The sequence below is a fragment of the Mercenaria mercenaria genome, chromosome 2 (genome assembly GCF_021730395.1).
Source record: "Mercenaria mercenaria strain notata chromosome 2, MADL_Memer_1, whole genome shotgun sequence".
Classification (NCBI taxonomy): Eukaryota; Metazoa; Mollusca; class Bivalvia; order Venerida; family Veneridae; genus Mercenaria; species Mercenaria mercenaria.
In genome coordinates this window covers 58,956,616-58,975,595 of record NC_069362.1, presented here as the reverse complement: position 1 = coordinate 58,975,595, position 18,980 = coordinate 58,956,616, and the positions used below count along the sequence as shown (strand labels likewise).

The 18,980-nt window shown below is 34.1% G+C and overlaps 1 protein-coding gene across 7 annotated transcripts; it reads right to left on the bottom strand.

Moving 5' to 3' along the window:
• Positions 1 to 1,188: 1,188 nt before the first annotated feature.
• Positions 1,189 to 16,449, bottom strand: LOC123564045 (mitochondrial glycine transporter-like). Of its 7 annotated transcripts, none has more exons than XM_045357307.2 (9): positions 16,292 to 16,449; positions 6,775 to 6,890; positions 6,485 to 6,569; positions 6,105 to 6,278; positions 5,493 to 5,562; positions 4,971 to 5,069; positions 2,912 to 3,078; positions 2,543 to 2,635; positions 1,189 to 2,250 (listed from the first exon to the last, which is right to left on the bottom strand). In XM_045357307.2, exons 1-9 carry the CDS (start codon positions 16,301 to 16,303, stop codon positions 2,224 to 2,226), a joined length of 843 nt encoding a protein of 280 aa, XP_045213242.2. In that variant the 5' UTR covers positions 16,304 to 16,449; the 3' UTR covers positions 1,189 to 2,223. The 7 variants fall into 7 exon arrangements, 5 of the variants coding, with proteins under 5 accessions (XP_045213242.2, XP_045213245.2, XP_045213240.2 ...); XM_045357310.2 differs by having other exon boundaries at positions 16,301 to 16,444; XM_045357305.2 differs by lacking the exon at positions 16,292 to 16,449 and adding an exon at positions 8,759 to 9,075.
• Positions 16,450 to 18,980: the final 2,531 nt, after the last annotated feature.

Genomic DNA, 18,980 nt, shown 5'->3' with positions numbered 1-18,980 from the left:
AAAAAGAAAGGTCAACAAAAGGCTGAGGTGTTTCTTTTGGCCACAAATTATGGCACACTTTTTCGCAATGGCCCTCGGACAACCCCGCTGGCCATTATTGCACTGGATGTGCCATTATGGCCATAAGACACCTAACAAACGTATAATAACCTTTAGACCGGAATGAAGTTTTGATGTAATTTTACCATGCCCGTAATATTATTTTAATGACAAGATTGAAACTACAGCTATCAGTCAACTGATGTACGTTCCACCAATAAACTTTGGACACAGGAAGTGTACCAATGGAGGGTATGAATTATCTAATGGCAGTTATTATATTAGACCCAATCAATCTCATTTTCAGTCTCAACGGTGTGACCTTGATATCTGATCTTTAAAAAGCTGTGTTTGCATCACTATTTGACCTCTGTAGTCCAAAGTGTTCTGTAGTTATTGACTGGAAACTTGTATCTTCCAAACGAGTGAGCCAAAAAAAAATACCTTCTTCTTTATCTTCAGAAGGCAAGCTAAATCAGACTCAAAAATCTTTTTCTATGGACAGACCTAAAAAGTAGTTAAACCATGCCTGCTTCACGAGCTTCAGTATCAAAATCACCAATTTTCCATGAAAAAATGCTCGTAAGATGTTAAAATATGCAGTCATCACAAAGGAATTTTTACAATATTCTTAATAGAAGCAGACTATCTGTATTATCACAACTACCAGTCTTCTAAAGCAGATTCAAAACCAGTTGAAATGTTTTCTGCCAAATTAAGGATTAATAGATGCTTTAGTAGAAAAGCACAGGTCTCCACCTCTCCCAAAAGCATAGTGGTAATAGGCAAGCAGTCAATAGCAGAATGGTGCGAAAGTCTTAGAGACACCGATTGTTGGCTTAGTGACTGAAATGCAATAGGGATCATCTACTCGATAGGGTTAAGCATCCTATGACGTTTGAAGGTTCTGAGTCAAGAGGTTCACAAGTTATCAATAGGAAACGGTTTTACATGCTCAGGCCCCTGTGACCTTGACCGAGTAGCCCCAAAATCAATAGGGGTTATCTACTCGGGATGTCCAATCATCCCATGAAGTTTCAACGCTTGGTCAAGTGGTTCTCAACACATGGATTGGAAACGGTTTTCCATGTCCATGAAATTTAGAAGGCTAAAGGTTAAGACACTTATAATAAACAACAGAAAAACAGAAGCATTATCATCATTTAATTTGGTCATATCCTTTACAACAGAATTTCATCAAATTATGTTTTATTTAAGTTTAACATAACAAATAATCACAGGTATGAAACATAATTACATGCTTCACAAGACAGAATATAAAAACTGAGAAATATTTACAAGAGGGACATTAATTCAAAGGCTTAGTGAAGAATTTAAACTGATTCAATCATCCTGAAACACATAGTTAATATTAACTTCCTAATTATTTTGACAAGAACACATACACAGCTGTGATATTTCCTGTAATCAGCTGATATCTGAAAGACACGGCTAAGTTGGAAACAAATGTAAAATCTTAACAAAACTGTTGACAACTTATATGTACCCTGAATTTTAAGACAAATTGAGAATTTACATGCTTAAAACATAAAATGACAGTGTGAAGATAAAAACTTGATCTATAATGAATACTGATCAGAGAAAGGGAACAAAAAATACCCCATCAACACGTGATTTAATTACAGAAAATGCAACAAAACCTGTAAAATGACAAGTGTTTGTATGCTTGTTTTAAACAATGTTAGGTATCCTTTCTTGCCAGGAATCCGAAAGTTAGCTGGCACAGTATTCACATTATTGTCCTTGCACTTTTGCTGCAATGAAATGCCCCTAAAATCCTGTTTTTTTCTCTCTCAAACTGTTACATTTTAACAATAAATACACTTCAAACAAAGGATGTCACTTAAATGTTACATTAACTTAAATTGTGAAAAACCGAACTTCAGCATTTTATTCATGTGGACTGCTCAGTATCTCGTTTTTTATCTCCCTTTTATTCAAAGTCTTCAACTGGAGATAATGTTCAATCTGGAATTTCACAAGCTAAATACTATTTACTGTTTTTATATCTGGTTTTAAATAGAAAACTGTCCGAGAGTTCTGTTGGAAACTTTCCTTTGAAAAGCAAACTGTCCATTGGCGCATTCAGTAACTATCATACGAAAGGCATTCAAGAACTGCTTGGGGACAGTTTTATTTTATATTGTCTCTTCAATTGGATGCTCACTTCAGTCCAACTGACTTTGCAACCTGTAACATAATACAAAGTAGTACAGTTAAGATTATATAGGGTACAAAATTGTGATCTACTTTTGACAATCTTGAAACTGACAAGCTTAACATAACATCATAATATACTGTGTTTTTGCCAGCTTATATTTGTCAGTCCTTGAAAATGACAGCATAATAACATAATTAATACCATACTATGATATGTCAGGTAAATTATTACAAAACTGTCTTGTTTACATTTCTACCAAGTACAAATTTTGGCATGGTTCCAAGGTTTGAGGCTTATATTATTATGGGAAAGTGTAATTACCTCTTCATACACTGTCCATGCAAGCGCTGCCATGAGGGTTCGTCTGATTGTCCGAGGTATAATGCCCCGCCAAAATCCTTCTAACCCATCCCTCTGAAACATTATATATAAAGCATTAGTTGATTTTAATACTTCCAGAACTATTGTAACAATCAGGTCTTCAACTTCAGTTGCTTTCTCCTTTTAACTCAACAACTAAAGAAAACCCGTTGTATCAACTAGTAAACAGAGAAGCGAGTAAAACATACTGTTTCTATTTTAAAAGTGAATGCAGAATATCTAGAAGTCAATTTACATGTATATGGCATAACCAATTCATGTAAACAATTCATATGTACTGGGTAAACTTTTAAAGACAATTGAGCTTACCTCATAAACAAACTTGGCAGCATTTCTTAAACGTCCGTAACGTTTTGGATAAAGCTGCATATGTGTTTTCAAAACGTCTGCAGGCTGTGTAATCAGCGACGCCATCATGCCTGCTGTCACGCCGCAAGTGAAATGTAGCATGGGAAGTCCCGAGTCAGGGGCAGATTCTGAAAATGAAAAATATTCCACATACAATGACCTATTCAAAGCAGGTTCATTTCAAACTGACCTACTCCTATTCTTATTTAGTCAGTTTAATGATTAAATAGTTCAAAAGTAGATTTGCAAAAAAAATTGTTCTTATACGATTTAATTTTGTTTTAGTAAAAGAATTGCAAAGCTGCTGAACTGTTAGTAAATAAATCCATTCTAGCTAAGGAAAAAGTGTCAAACTTTAATGATCAAAAATTGTACTTATTAAATGCTATTTCTTTACTTCAAATCTTACTATTTCTTTTACTAACTATAAAAATAATGTAAATGATTATATAACTTGTCTTTTTTCTGCATGCAGATTTAGGTACTGGGTATGTACAACTACATGTCAGAATTTTTTACTGAAATAAAATCTAATGTCATTAATCGCTAGTCCCGAGAGAGCAGCGAGTTTTTACAGCGAGGTTGGGCGAGAAAAACTCACTGACACAATAGTCACCTGATCCTTCGCTAGAAGTAGGCCCTGGTTAGCTGCAGGAGGAATCTCTATAAAGTTAACACAGAAAAAAATACACAAATTAGTGACCCTCCACCGGAGAAATAAATGGTGGTGGGGGGTCTTCGTTTATCTACTAGAAATATAATCTTGATTCTTAACTATAAAGCTGTGTTTACGTGCATCAATGACAACCACGGTAAAATCATTTAAACCTTTCCTGCTATTTTATTTAGTACTGAATCTTAAGCGCAGATACAAATAATTATGCTCAGTGGAAACTAGGTAAGTTTTAATAATAAATTTGTGTAACAATTTAGTTATTTTGAAAAAAAAAAACAGCAAGAAAAATTTTAAAAAAGGATTTTACAGTGTTAGTCGTGCTATTCTTGAATAATCTATCATTGCATGTGTCTAAAATGAGTTCACAACTTTAAAATTTCAGAACTGAAATAATACTTCAGTATCAAATTAAAACTATCTTATTACAATCGATTCATAGATAAAGATCAGGCATCTTATTTGTAGCTGAATCATTGACAAGGATTAAAAAAGTGTTTAATTCTGCTTAAAATTTTTAATGAATTTTATTTTACTTCATATATACATATCTATTCCTATAACTTGGTATTAAGTTATTAACCGATGGTAATAGCTACAACTAAGTATTATACAAGAGTATTCGATATTTCAAATGTTTTATAGTTAGATTTATTTTATCTGCTGAACACGTCAAAAGAAAGGTCATCGCCGCTAACCTGAGTCTTCTTTAAGTAATGTCGCTCAAATGAACCCTTACATGACAGTTTATCAGTGTTCTAGATTTGAAACACAGCCTTGAAACAGCCATAGTTATCTTTTTCTAGTGACCTAAAGACCTACATGACCATAATCACAGGTCTACTAGCTCTAAAAACATGTTAGAATTTTTGGACAGGAATGTGCAGTACACACATCGTAATGAACAAAGTACAATCACAACTTTTCATTAGAGCTATATATTACAGTATATGCAAACTGACATGAAAGAACCCCTTCAAAAAAATAAATTTAAAATGAAACCATAGAATTTGTAATGTTTTTATATTATTAATTAAGTTATTTAAGTACACATGTTTTAAGTGCTGGAATAATATTTCATAACTCGCTAATTTTTTGCAGTTCATGAATTGTTCAGACCAATTTCAGATTTTCCAAAATTCTGTACTTGCATACACTGCAATACAAATATTTATACAATGTTTTTTGGGGTTTTTTTTCGCTTCAAATTTTCTACTCTATATGTTTATTGTAACTACTACCAATCAATGTATTACAGGTAATTAGACACATAATACCTGGTCAGTATTATCTTATTACATTATATAATATATATATACAATATACAGAAAGATAGACAATACCAACCTGTGATTGAAAGCTGTTTGAGCTGAGTGTAGAACATAAAATACAAGCCAGAGAAAGGCACATCCCTGAGCAAAGTTGGTGCAATACCACTATATAGGCCTGAAAAAATAAATATAAATGCTAAATGAAACAGCCTAGATATTACACAATAGAAGATGATAAATAAAGTTTGTAACTGTAATAAAGAATACTTCTTTTTCAAATTACTTGTACAGAACCATTTGATTTTGTGTTTACATAATTATATCAAAATGTATATTTGTTTTGTTGGGCTTCAAGTCATCTAAAACACATTTAATGTCAAACTGTCTACCGTAATACATTTTAAAGCTTCATTCAATATGCTTCTGCGTCCTATATATCACCAGGGAAGAACCACCAACCTTTGCAAGGCAGTTGAATAAACTTCCCCAAGGAGTTACAGAAGCAGGTGACTTGAGGTCCCACAGGTTAGGAGCAGATGATTCGGAGTAAGGGACAATAACCATTTAGTCAAAAATGTAATATCTATAGAAAGATTACCTTTCATTCCTTCTAACTTGTAGATAGTACTAAATCCTCGGACCATATTATTGTAATGAAATTCTCCACTCTAAAATAGAAATTTCATTTCACATTGCAGAAAATTTTGAAACTTGATAGGTTGAAAAGTTTGCTATGCATCTAAATAATACACATAATCATACAATGCCAGCAATACATTTGTACAACAGAATGAAACACACCAAGTTTTTTTATCTTTGAGCATGTATCTTGTTTTCCCTGAGGTCTTTGAAGACAAGTTTACATTAAAATATATATTAACAGGAAGGAGATATAGCTGATGCTCATAAACAAGACCATCACCCATGTGAAAATGAGCTGTATTTCCTCTAAAGTCAGTAGCCAATTTTGACAATAAAGCTTACTGGTCCCAATAACATACCAAAGACGTGAAAAATGGTACCAGTAGCTCCCTTGCTTGGCGCTCAGCATTAAAAGGAAACTGGCTTCTCTTCTCTCATACCCTCAGGGTGATGGATTCCATCAGGAATGAGGTGTGAGAGTGATTAATACAAGTTGTAGAACTTGCTTCACAATCGACCTAAAATAAATTAGTATTAACTAAACTAATAACATACAAACAATACTCACTTCATATCTGGTTTTCAGGACTGTAAATGGCAGCATGGTAACCACGGCAACAGATCTTGCACTTCCACCAATAATCATAGACTCCAATGGACTCTTGGAGTGCGCAAATTTACCCTTCAGGTAATGGATGGTGGAAAAATATATTCCAATCCCAGGAACACATCTTGAGATGGACTGAAATATAAATATATCGCATTAACAATATGCATCAGCAACACGCTTATACATAAATGTAAAATCTTTCATTTAAATATAATTCGATTTGGAAAGTAAGTACCATTTACGAGGAAAACACTTAGAATTCCTAGTACAAAGCTTTTTAACAAACTTCAAAGTCAATATGTTTTTTTTTTTTGTTATATGAAGCTAGTTATACATACTGGAACAAGGCCCCTCCAAAGGCCGACAATTTTATCTTGCTGTACAACATTTGCCACAATGGCCACCATGCCAGCTGGTCGAGCTCTGAAAATCAATAAATTCAAATCAATACATATTTAAATTTGATATTCAAAATCAGATAATGAAACCTAATTTCATTAACCAGAGACATCTTTCTTTCTTTTAAAATTATACTATATTGAAATAAAAAACTTTTATAAAGATTTTAAAATGTTTCAGAAACAACTGAAAATGTTGAAATCATGTGCTCTAGTAATAACTGACTCACCCATTTACACTAATAGATGCTTGCACTCTTGTTTTTACCAGATCTAATGGCTGGAACAATAAAGTTGAACATGTTCCACTAAGGGAACCCGCCAGGAACGATTTCACCACTGGGGACTGAAAATGAAAAAAATGTTCTTTAAATTTACATGTTTTCTTAAATGTTCTTGAAGTACAAAGCTGTTTGCTCAATGAAAGACCTGAGAGAGCATAATCCTTTCATAATCTCAATGATTGTATCATTAGTCTTCTATACCTTGAGTCTTTTTACCAACCAGTTCATAATTTTAACATGACAATAGGAATTCTAACTGACCAATCAGAGAGCTCCATTTTTTGAGTACCTGCCAGTTTCCACTTTGGTTAAACCAATCATATTTACAATGAACATTACATGTATAGTCACTTTAGAAATTAATATCATACTGTTTTCAGTTTTTAACTACACATGCCTAAAGAATGCTGCAATTAAACTACAAAAATTCAAAGTTTCATTTAAATTTTATATCGATTTTATACTTTGGTATTAATTTTAAGTTTGAACTTTGGAATAGTTTGAACATGAAGTCTACGAAAACTTAAAAGTAAAAGGTAAACATTACCCGTGCGAAATTATTATTTTGCAATGTTGCGGACATGTTAACATTATGAATACTTTGACCGCCTTCTACTTTAAAATACTGTATTAAATGGCAAGGTCATATTTCTACCAGTTACATCATAAATCTTCCATCAATGCAGTGATGACCATATTTAATAATCCTTATCACACATCATGCCAAAAATTTCCAATTTACATGTAAAATTTTGTTTTAGCCTTCAACTTCAAGTGACCAATGATAGGCCAATATGTCGCTATAGATGTTCATTATCAGTTCAAGGACATTATGATCTATCTAAAGTTCAACAGGTACAAATCATGCAGGGTTTTTTTTATTCTATAGCAGCAGCCGAATATCGGCCTCGTCTCTAGCCGAGGATTTTCCCCACAGCCAAGGATTTCCCCTACCGCAGTCCGAAATTCCCCCCTCGGAAATCGTAAACAAAGCAAGGGAGATTACTCTGTTAGTTCATATTGACGCTTTACAATACTGTTTTACAACATCATTGGTTCCAAGCGTAAAAAAACTAAAACATCAGTCATTTTCGGAGGTAAATGGGGATTGTTAAAAAAAAACTTCTTTTTTCATCGGCAAAAGACGTAAGTATATGTCTCATGCATAATTGTAAATCTTCTCTTCTTTCCTTTTTTTAGGAATTTCCATGGGGGGGTCCAGACCCCACTCTGGATCCGTGCATGAGTCCAGTTCAAGACCATCACCTGAACCTGCATCAATCATTCTTCAATGCTTTACATCTGCTGTACATTTTTAACTGTACATATCATTTGGGCAATCCCAAATAGCCTACTATGGTTCCTGCTAAATTTTTACTTGTAAAAAGTTGAATTAAGGAATTTAAATTTTCTCTGTCAATATTGAGTACCCTTGCTGCTCTACAGACTACACTACAGTAACCTTCAGGATTGTGTTTTGTAAGAAAAACGTCTTAATAAAAAGTTAATTTTACCTTGCACCCTGAAGATGTTTTATCTTGATGAAATTCATGTATTATATCCTTACTATCCATTTAAAATTATACAATCAACCTAGGAGTAGGAGTGTGATGCAACGTGCACATGTTTTTACATAATTTACATAATATATTCTGAGATCACTCAGTGCATAAATAATGGGTTAACTATACCCCAAACCAGTTAAAAGCACAGTCGGATTATCTATATTAACAAAAATAAGAGAATATCTCAACAAATTTTTTCTTTTAAATATATCCATACTGGTCCTGCTAAAACTGCACATCATCACTTCCTGCGAGTTTTACTGATGCAAATCGCGTGATACAAGCATGTTTTTAGTTCATTAGAGCGCGTGAGAAACGAAGGGAGGCAACTGTAACTCTTAATTTTTACAAACAATTACACTTACTGTTAATAAAGATGATTCCATTGTTTATAGACGAGATTATTCACGAAATACAGATGTAAAATTTGGAATGTTGACACTTTACAGAGATCGTCCTTCCGTTATTTATACGGACAGGGGCACCCACCCCTGGAACGCCTGTTTAAAACATGATTAAAGTCCAAAAGAAAGTGAAAACACCACAGCTCGTGCCGCGTGCTTCCTCAAGTGATAATGTCACGTTCACAAAATAAAATAGAAGAACTCTAGAAGGGCGCAGCTTATAAAGCTGGCCAGTATTTTGTGCAGGTCCTATGTGACGATATTTCCTCTCGGTACTCGCGCCTGATATGAGAAATTTAGTTGAATCGAGTAACTAACCAATGAAATAACTGGAAACTACTAGTCAAAACCGGTGAGCACCGGTCGCTTATGCTATTTTTAGCGTTCTATGTTTACATTTGAGTCAAGGTCATGAACGAGATTCTAAAGTATGGACTGGAGCGAATCTGATCAAATTAAAAAAAATTCTAACACGATCCGCAGCAATTGCTATATAAACATATAGCGAAATCGCCTATACATGAATCTACGATAAAATATGGATGGTTGTTACATTTCACTCCCCTAAGATTGTGACATAAGAGAATCAACTTCAGTTCCATTTAATACATACGAATTATTTCAGGGCCAAATGGTTGAAAACAGCATTTCAGAAGACATAATGCACCTGAACATGTTTCACGAACGACACTGTTTCCAAGAGTAAACGCTCTATTTTGATCAGTATTGTTACCACGTTCATTAAAGACAACCACAGCACATTTGTCTGCATTGTAGCTATAACGCCAACGTTTTGAGTAGTTTTCACATATATTTAGCATTGCGTTAAGCCCCTGAACTGAGTACGAAATTAGCACCATGTCGTCGGCTACAGTAGGAGAACTGAGTCTGGTGCCATTCAAACACACGCCACAACCACTCTGTTCCAATGCATTTATAAGTCCATTTATGTACAGAAGATATAGAATCGGGGAGCTCTTTCCCCCTTGTCTGGTACCTTGAAGTACCTTAAACCAATTCGAATATTTCCCTTGAAATCTTACACAACTCGAAGAGTTTGCATACATTGCTTTAAATGCTAGGAATGTGGTAGTATCAATATTTGTCTCAAAGAGTAACTTATACAGCATCCCTTGATGCCACACAGTGTCAAATGCCTTGCGTCCGTCCATGAAGCACACATACAACTTGGAACCGAATTCACGCGCATAATATACACATTCCCTTAGTAAAAATGACGTCATAAGGCAAGATAGACCGTCCTGAAAACCACCCTGTTGGTTGTTAATTGTTGCCATTATATCACTTTTTGATCTATATAGCAAAACAGATTCATACAATTTAAGGATTACTGAGGACAGGGTAATCGCACGATAATTATCTGGATTATCTTTCCTTTTGTTCCCGCCTTTATGTAACGTTACAATAACTCCTCGCTTTAATGTCTCTGGAATAAAAGCACGTCTGAGCATCCATGTGAAAATATCGGCTAACACAGGTGTTAAAATGTCTTTTGCATAAATTAAATGTTCATATTGTATTGTATCATACCCACTAGACTTCCCTTTCGGGCATTGCTCTATAACAGACTTCCCCGTTTCCGGTAATACCGTAACTGATGTATCCGGCTGCAGGGAATGTGTTGACATATTCAAAGTTTGTGATATTTTCAAAGTTTGTATCATAATCATTGTCTTCATTTGGCGTATATAAATCCTTAAAATAGCCGTACCAACCATCAGTAACTCGATCTTGGTCTCTAACAACAGTACCATTAAAGTTAATTCCGGCAGTAAGATTACCCTGTTTCTTTTTTCTCTTGGTATTAACCATTTTCCAGAATTTATTCGCATCAACTTCTGCGGTACAGTCAATTTCATGAAGGAATTTAATTAAATGCTCATTAACATAACGTCTGTGTAAGCGCCTGAAGTCACGTTTAGCCGTTTTATATTCACAATAAAACCTATCACTGACGTCACGGGGCCGCCCCTGTCGACACCATTCCTGTCTGATTAACTTCATCTTATTATGAAGAATAGTAAGTTCATTATTCCAGTACGGTTTGAGATACAATGTATTCTAGATAACGTTTCTTTGGCAACGAATCATTGGCATAAGTAGTAACACTGTCTACTAGCAGTGCATACGCAGACTCAGTTGATGTTGTATCTAATCCACAGTGCGCTAGATGCATTAAATTACAATCGGACATCAACAAGTTATTGTACAAATCAATTTGCACATTGTTACATTTACCCCAATTTACAAACGTTACATCGCTATCAAAAGTGTCAAACCTAAGAATAGGAAAACTGACTATACAAATGATAGGCCTATGACATGATACATTTAAACAGTTGTCATCTAGAACTTCGCAATGTTGCAACCATTTCAACAGACATACAAATAAAATCTATCAATGTCTGATATTTGCCGTCATATGAAACATAAGAGCTCTGTGCTCCTACACAAGACCCTGTGACATTTACAGGAGTGATATTAGTATCTAAACAGAACCTATGCAGCAATATATCTCTAGTACGTTTGCTAGAAAAGTCATATTTGGCATTAAAGTCGCCCAAAAAGAAAACTGTTCCACTATTCGTATATGTGTTCCAAATGTCATATAATTTACCTATATAGTCACTATATAAATCAATTGTATGATTAACACATGGCAGATAAACCTGAAATATGTATACATAATGATTTGGTGCAAACTGAAATTGCACTCCTACTATTCTATCATCATCCATTGTCAATGGAACCACAAAGTTATCGTGACGTCTGTGCCACATCATTGCAACACCTCCCTTCCCGACCCTTCTCTTGCTCGGAAACATAAGATCTTTATCACATACAGCATATGCACGATAATCGGAGGTTAAAGTTTCTATAAAATGTACATTATGAGGATATAAGTAATGTTCGGAAATACCACAAAAATCAATATCGTATTTCTGTAACGAATCACATAAATACGATGAACTGGATATTAACCCAGTCGCATTCCACGTAAAAAACTTAATATTCATAAGTATCAGAAGTGCGTATACAAGTGTTAAAGAACTAAACAGGAGTTTAGAGCTACATGGATGATATATCCTACCCATCATAAAATTAATCAACGTCTACGGAAGCATTATCTTCCTGTAAAAATTCATACAAATTTACACTGCTGTAATTGTCTGCTTCTTTATTACGACGCATGCGTGGAGGTACGTCACGTGACACTGTAAATCGTCTGCTTCCACGTTTATCTCGAGTTTGCCTTAGCATTGCATCACGCGACAACCACGGTCGACATATAATTCCACGCGGCCAAAATTTTTCATGCAGGACATGATTCGCTTTATCATCACTTTCAACGTTCAGTCTAATAATAACCTTATTTTTAGACCGTTTGACTGGGAAAAGCCTTTTGTTCGTGACTGACGGACCTTTTGAACTCACAAATGAATAAATTTCCTGAATCGATGTAGACTCAGTATAATGCACCTGTCAATATTTTACCCGCCCGGGGGAGCGGCGGGCATACACGGGACTTTAGACAGAAGACCATTCCCGACAGGCGGGAATTTGACAAACATTTGATGTACCAACCAGGCTCTAGGGTGGGATTTAGACAAAAAAGGTTGTCCCTAGGGTGGGGATTTAGACAACAAAATTTTTGAAATGTCAAATTCCCCCGGGTCGGCCCGCCGCCCCCCTGGGCGGGCAAAATATTGACAGGTGCATAACCACCAACAAAGAATCGTCTCGTCTTGCGTCGAGTGCTTGTTTTGAATCCATCGTCCCGACAGGAGGTAATAATCACAGGTATTGGACGTATTACCTGCTCAGCATAAGCAGCACTATTATCCAACCCAGTTACACGTGCCATTGATAAATCGTCTGTGCCGGTAGTTTGCGCGTCACTAGTGACAGAGGTATTAACCGTTGGTATCGGACGCACTTGCTGAATAACACAACCAGAATCATTATCAAACTCGATTGCACGTGACATTGATATGCCGCCCGTGCCGTTTAACTGCGCGTCGTGATGAGGAGTGGTGACGTCATTTTCATACTCCGGCATATGTGTTTCCATGGTAACTGTAGAAGCATGATAATCTGTCGTCACTAGCTTTTCTACTGTTATAATTCCTGAGGTATCCAAGAAATTCTCAAGTTTTGTTATACGATCAGTCATGGCCAGAATTGTCGACTCTATAGGTTTGAGTATGTTCTGTAATACACTTAAAGTCTGGGATTTCATATCGGTCACACAGTTAGTTATATGTTTACCGCATTGGACAAGATCACATTTTATAGAATCCACTGACTGGCGCATTGTTTTCATTTGTTCGGCCCTTAACTTATCTGCAGAATGCATTGTCTGTTTTATATGTAGAACATCTGTCTGTAATGTGGAGACTGTGTCTTTAATCAAACCAAGTTCGATTGCACTTCCAGAACCCACAGCTTCAGAAGTTTTCTTAAAAGGCGTTTTTAGGGGAGTTTGTGGCTGGGAAGGTCAATTTTATCAATTTTAAATGGAAAAAGTAGTAAAAACAACAAATTCTTATGTGTTTCCAAAACATATAACCTGTCAGTAACTAAGTTGTAAAGCCATCTTAACAAATATAGCAATAATTTTCTGATATCTCAATTCTTTTTCTTTGTTTTGTTTTCGTACGATTTGGAGGTAAGTGCTTTTAAAATCGACTGTATCTTTTTAACGACAAAATCAATATATAATTCACTTACCATTTCCTTGTACATTGTTAGATTGGCGATATGTTTAAGTAAGACTTAGTGTAGTTTCTTTTAAGTGTAAAATTGACAAATATTTCAAGTAATCGATGCCGATGCCAGTATTGTAACAGTTTTTCACAAGATGACGACGTAATCGAACGACTTTTATCACTCAACGTCATGTAAGAAAGACAACTCCGCAGCGTAAAATATTAAAAAGTTTATATGCCCTGCAGATTTATCTTCCCTTATTATGTAGTGCACCGAATTATATTGATATAATTATAATAATAAACAACAACAACCGGTCCAATGGACCTATAAGACACCTAGTATACACATTTTAACAATACATTTGTATTATATCACATGAAGTTATATTGTATACAAATTGTGTGCAAAGCTTATCATGCTCGAATGCAAAAAAAGTCAAGAATGTATATATTGCTAGCATTCTATTGATTAGCGAGTGCGTAATTAATTATGATATTAACTATACTGACAATTTTATTATGGCTGTCTTGGGAATTTACTGGAAAACTCGGATACTTTATCATAGTTACACGTTATGAATTCCCATAATGGAGAAAAGAATAACTTAAATAATTAGGTTTGTGCTTCGTCCTTCAATCTGTCTGTCCTGTTAATAATTTTGCCGTGCATTGATGGATTTTCAATCTATTTACTTAAAACCTGTACGTATCAATTAATCTATTGATTGTGCATTGTGTCTACATTTACAAGTCAAACTCAGTCAGAGATATACAGAGTAGTCTCTTGAAGGTCTGTGCATGGGGAAATACGAGAAGCGTTTTGAGAATAGTTTCTCTTTTATGTTTATTTATTTTTAATAGATACCATTTCACTGTAAATAGATAAGAGAATATTTCCGTTGCTTCTTTTTCATAACGCCGGAAAAAATTAAAATCGGATAACTATTGAAAAAGATATGGCAAATTTAAGAAAATGGCTGATCATGGAGGCAGCCATTTTAGTGTTTATGAGGTCATTAGCACACTGCTGAATTCTTTATTAAGCAAATAACCTTTTAGATAGATTAATTTCATATGTTTCTTGAGTGTAAGATGTAAAAATGGTAATTACTTTCATTATAGTTTGAAAGGTAGAGAATTTGTTTACAGAAATTAGTAAATATAATTCAGATATGTATCTAGAAATTAAATAAATCCGCCATTTTGTTTTTGTTGCCATGGAAACAAAATGACCGCCATTTTGACCAAATATATAAATGTTCACAACTTTCTCATTTTTAAGCCGATTTTGAAAATTCTTTCACTTCTTTAAATGATTCAAGAAATTCTAACAGACAGAATTAACATAAGAACAACATGTCCTCTCCCTTTAAGATAAACATTCTGTGCAAGTTTCATGAAGATAGGGTCATAAATGTGGCCTATAGAGTAATAACAAACGTGTCATTTGATTTGATCAGGTGACCTAGTTTTTGACCCCACATAATCAAGATAAAAACTTGACCTAAAAGTCATCAAGACAAACATTCTGACCAAGTCTCATAAAGATAAGATCATAAATGTTGCCTCTAGAGTGTTAACAAGCTTTTCCTTTGATTTAATCGGGTGACCTACTTTTTGACCCCACATAACTCAGATTCTTATTTGACCTAGAGGTCATCAAGACAAACATTCTGACCAATCTCATGAGTTTCAACTTAAATCGTGGACTCTAGAATGTTAACAAGAGTTTCCTTTGATCTGGCCTAGTGACCTAGTTTTTGATCCCACATGACCCAGTTTCAAATTTGGTCTAGAAATCATCAAGATAAACATTCTGACCATATTTCATAAAGATTGGCTTTGAACCCACATGACCCAGATTCGAACTTGACCTAGAGGTCATCAAGACAAACATTCCGATCAATTCTCATGAGTTTCAAACTTTAACTGCGAACTTTAGAGTGTAAACAAGATTTTCCTTTGATCTGGCCTACTGACCTAGTTTCTGACCCCATATGACCCAGTTTCAAACTTAACCTAGAAATCATCAAGAACAATATTTTGACCAAGATTCATAAAGATCGGGTAAAAACTGAGGCCTCAGAGTGTTAACAAGGCAAATGTTGACGGACGACGCACGACACCGAACAATGACCGGTCACAACACTTCGCGCTCAGGTGAGCTAAAACTCTATCATCGATGATTTGTTACATGTTTTGGAACATTCGTTAGGTACCATATCTAGCCATCAGTTGACCGATATCTTTGTTATGTCGATAGATATCGTACATAGACGTCTGACTGATATCGTTTTGGTCGGACCGATATTGGACAGGTATCACTTTAGTCGTCTGCCCGTCATTGACCCGCATTTTTATATCATAATATTAGAAGTAGTTTCCTTCATAAATATCTTATATGCAGGTGTGTATGTTATTGAACAAAATATTTTCCTCGAGATTTTAGCCCGGTTTGTAGTCCAAATAATAGCACGTTTCGAGACAGCGTGACAAGAGGGATGACAATTATAAAATATCAGATCATGAAATAAGTCATCCCGATAAGCCATATGAGTAAGGCTACCCGGTTTGGTGCTAGGAAAATGCCTGAAATCGAATACCGGTGGATGTCAAACAATGTCATGGTTCAAGAGGTGTTATCTTATTTTTTAACATGTATGCTTAAAACATTATAAAATACCGACAGTTTAATGTGTTCATTTTATTCTTCATTTTTGCCGACTAAGCAAAACAAAAAAGCAAACAAACACATGCTTACCTGTCTCACCATATAATCTTGAATAATCTGCTAAGTATTTCCACAACAATTCCACAATGAATATATCAAATTGGTATAACTGGTGTATCTCGAAATGAAACTTGTTTGTTACAATAACATCAATCACAAAACAAATATTAGCAAGTACTTTCATCCGATAAAAATCTTCCTTTGAGTCGAATTTCGTAATACTCTAACTTATATACGGATCCTTTTAAAATGTTTACCTAGTGCATACGCAGTTTATCATGTAACCAAATATTATTGCTTCCGCACAAAACAACAACAAAAACCCTAATAACTTTAACACACATCATTTGTAATAACAAAAAACAAAAACCAAAAAAAAAAAAAAACAACAACATAATACATTCATGAATTATGAAATTGCTTGCAAACATCTTCCGTCGGGTAATTAGGAAATCGTGTAGATATGAATACCAGTGTATATGACACGTGATATCTTTATAATATTAAAAATATTGAATGAAAAATACACACACATTCGATAACAAATAATATCTGCCAGTGTCATTTTCTCAGCATGTAGCAATATGTATAACCTGTTTTATGTTGTTTTTTTTTTATAAAACTGAAAGACTTATGGAACGGTAATCGTTTTTATTATGTACTAACACTGACGGAGCAAAATAAAATTAATGTCTGTCGAACGACAAAAAGAATTGAATATTTACTGTTAATTTACATACGGACTATTTTCCCACCACGAATACCGTTACGAGACAGTGGTAAATAAAAAAAAGTAGGTTAAAATGAACTCATGCCAAGATATTATACGAGTCAGCATTTTTGTTATGTGAGAAAAATTAACGTAATAATTAACTGTATGGTTGAAAGAAATAAAGGATATTTGTTTGTTTTAGTGTAAGATCGAAATATATTTCACCGAGTGAACACTATAATGCAATATTTTCACGAGTGGCGCAGCCACGAGTGAAAATGTAAATTATGGTGTTCACGAGTGAAATATAATATTATTTCGATCTTACACTAAAACAAACAAATTTTCTATTTATTTTATGCATTTTTAATGGTTTTAACCAAATTATATCCAGTTTGTCCGCGCAACGTCACGTGCATCGTATCTTGACGTCATCATACCGTGACGTCAGAATATCTTTGTAGGAAAAATGTAAATAGTTCTGTAATGTTTCCTGATTTGTTTTACATTTATTTATAAAAGAATTTAAATATTTATGATCCTGCTATTATCTTTATACATTTATACCTTTACGGACGTACATTTTGCAAGGAATTTTCTTTTATTTATAATTCATATTCTTTCGCATTCAAGTGTAGTTCGTTACCAGTGAAAAATAAAAATGATATTTTCACTGTTTGAAACGGTGAAAATATCAATTTTATTTCACTGATAAATTTCAGTATTCCACTGAAGAGCATAAAATAAATGTTGATACAAGTTAAAGCATACCAAATGTTCCATCTAGGGCACATCTATATAAATATATAAAATGACCATCTTGTAAAATTTTGGTTGCAATGTCTGTTTTATACTTCCAAAAAATATCAGGTAAGTAGATCTATTTACGCTAGTTATTTAACATAAATTGTTAAATCCAACAACAAATTAAATCCGTTACCTCTTTCAGTATAGTAAATACGGCAATAAGACATTGACCTGGAATTTGTTACACATAATTAGAGGGTCGCAATGGGGTTTGTTTTCATATATTAACCATGCATTTGAAGGTAAAGATAATATTTGGTTGTTTACATTTAAATTTGCTGATATATGTCTATCTGGTGAATGTACATATGTTATGTTCGGGAGGAAATAAAAGAATCAATTAATCATCCTCGGGTTTAGTATTGTGTAACCCATGGATTCCTCCCAATTGAAAAAGAATAGTTTAACGTCAGAGGTTATTTCTAAGGTCACGGAGTTTTATTGGCCGGCTTGTAATGACAACAGCTTTCGGTATCAGTAGCTCAGTCAAGTGTGACTTATTAAACTGTAATATTCCTTCTCAAGAGAATGAATAATAATTATCATTTCAAAACGTAAAAAAATTCACAATTGAATGTTTTTAGTGAAAACCAGTGTATGCTTTTGACCATTTCCTTGTACATTGTTAGATTGACGATATGTTTAAGTAAGACTTAGTGTAGTTTCTTTTAAGTGTAAAATTTCAAAAGTCAAAGAGTTCCAAGACCAATTCCTGATGTTAGTTAATTATAATATTTATGCCCGTCCTCTCCAGACAATACGATTTTTTTTATCAAAATCTATAAACTTAAACAACAAACAATTAATTCGAATGTGGTTATGTATTCATAAAGGATATAAGTATATTAATGGCACAAAAAAATGTGTCACGAGGAATTCCTGGAAGCAAAGAATATTTACTGACTTAAAATAATTTGCATGGCGCATGAGTAAAAAATATACACTCACGTATAAAACTGACGGAATCTGATGGATGAGAATGGAATTACATGGCATGAAAAATATCTTTAAAAACGTCATATTTTTGTACGAATTCTATTTTATTGTATTTCAGTGCCACGATATTTTATTACATTTAACTTTTATTTATTGAATACGAGCTATAAGCTAAAAATACCTTGTTTTAAATGAAGTGTTTCTTAAAATAAATTAATGCGTAGATAAATATCCTTTTTGATATTTATCTTCTTGAAAATATAA

What these genes read in the sequence shown, in the direction of transcription:
- LOC123564045 (XM_045357304.2), bottom strand. Translation starts at nt 8,402, where the DNA reads ATGGATAGTAAGGATATAATACATGAATTTCATCAAGATAAAACATCT. An exon ending in CAAACAGCTTTCAATCACAG is followed by an intron (nt 3,079 to 4,970) that starts GTTGGTATTGTC and finishes TTTCATTTTCAG; the next exon opens with AATCTGCCCCTGACTCGGGA. An exon ending in CATGGACAGTGTATGAAGAG is followed by an intron (nt 2,251 to 2,542) that starts GTAATTACACTT and finishes ATTATGTTACAG; the next exon opens with GTTGCAAAGTCAGTTGGACT.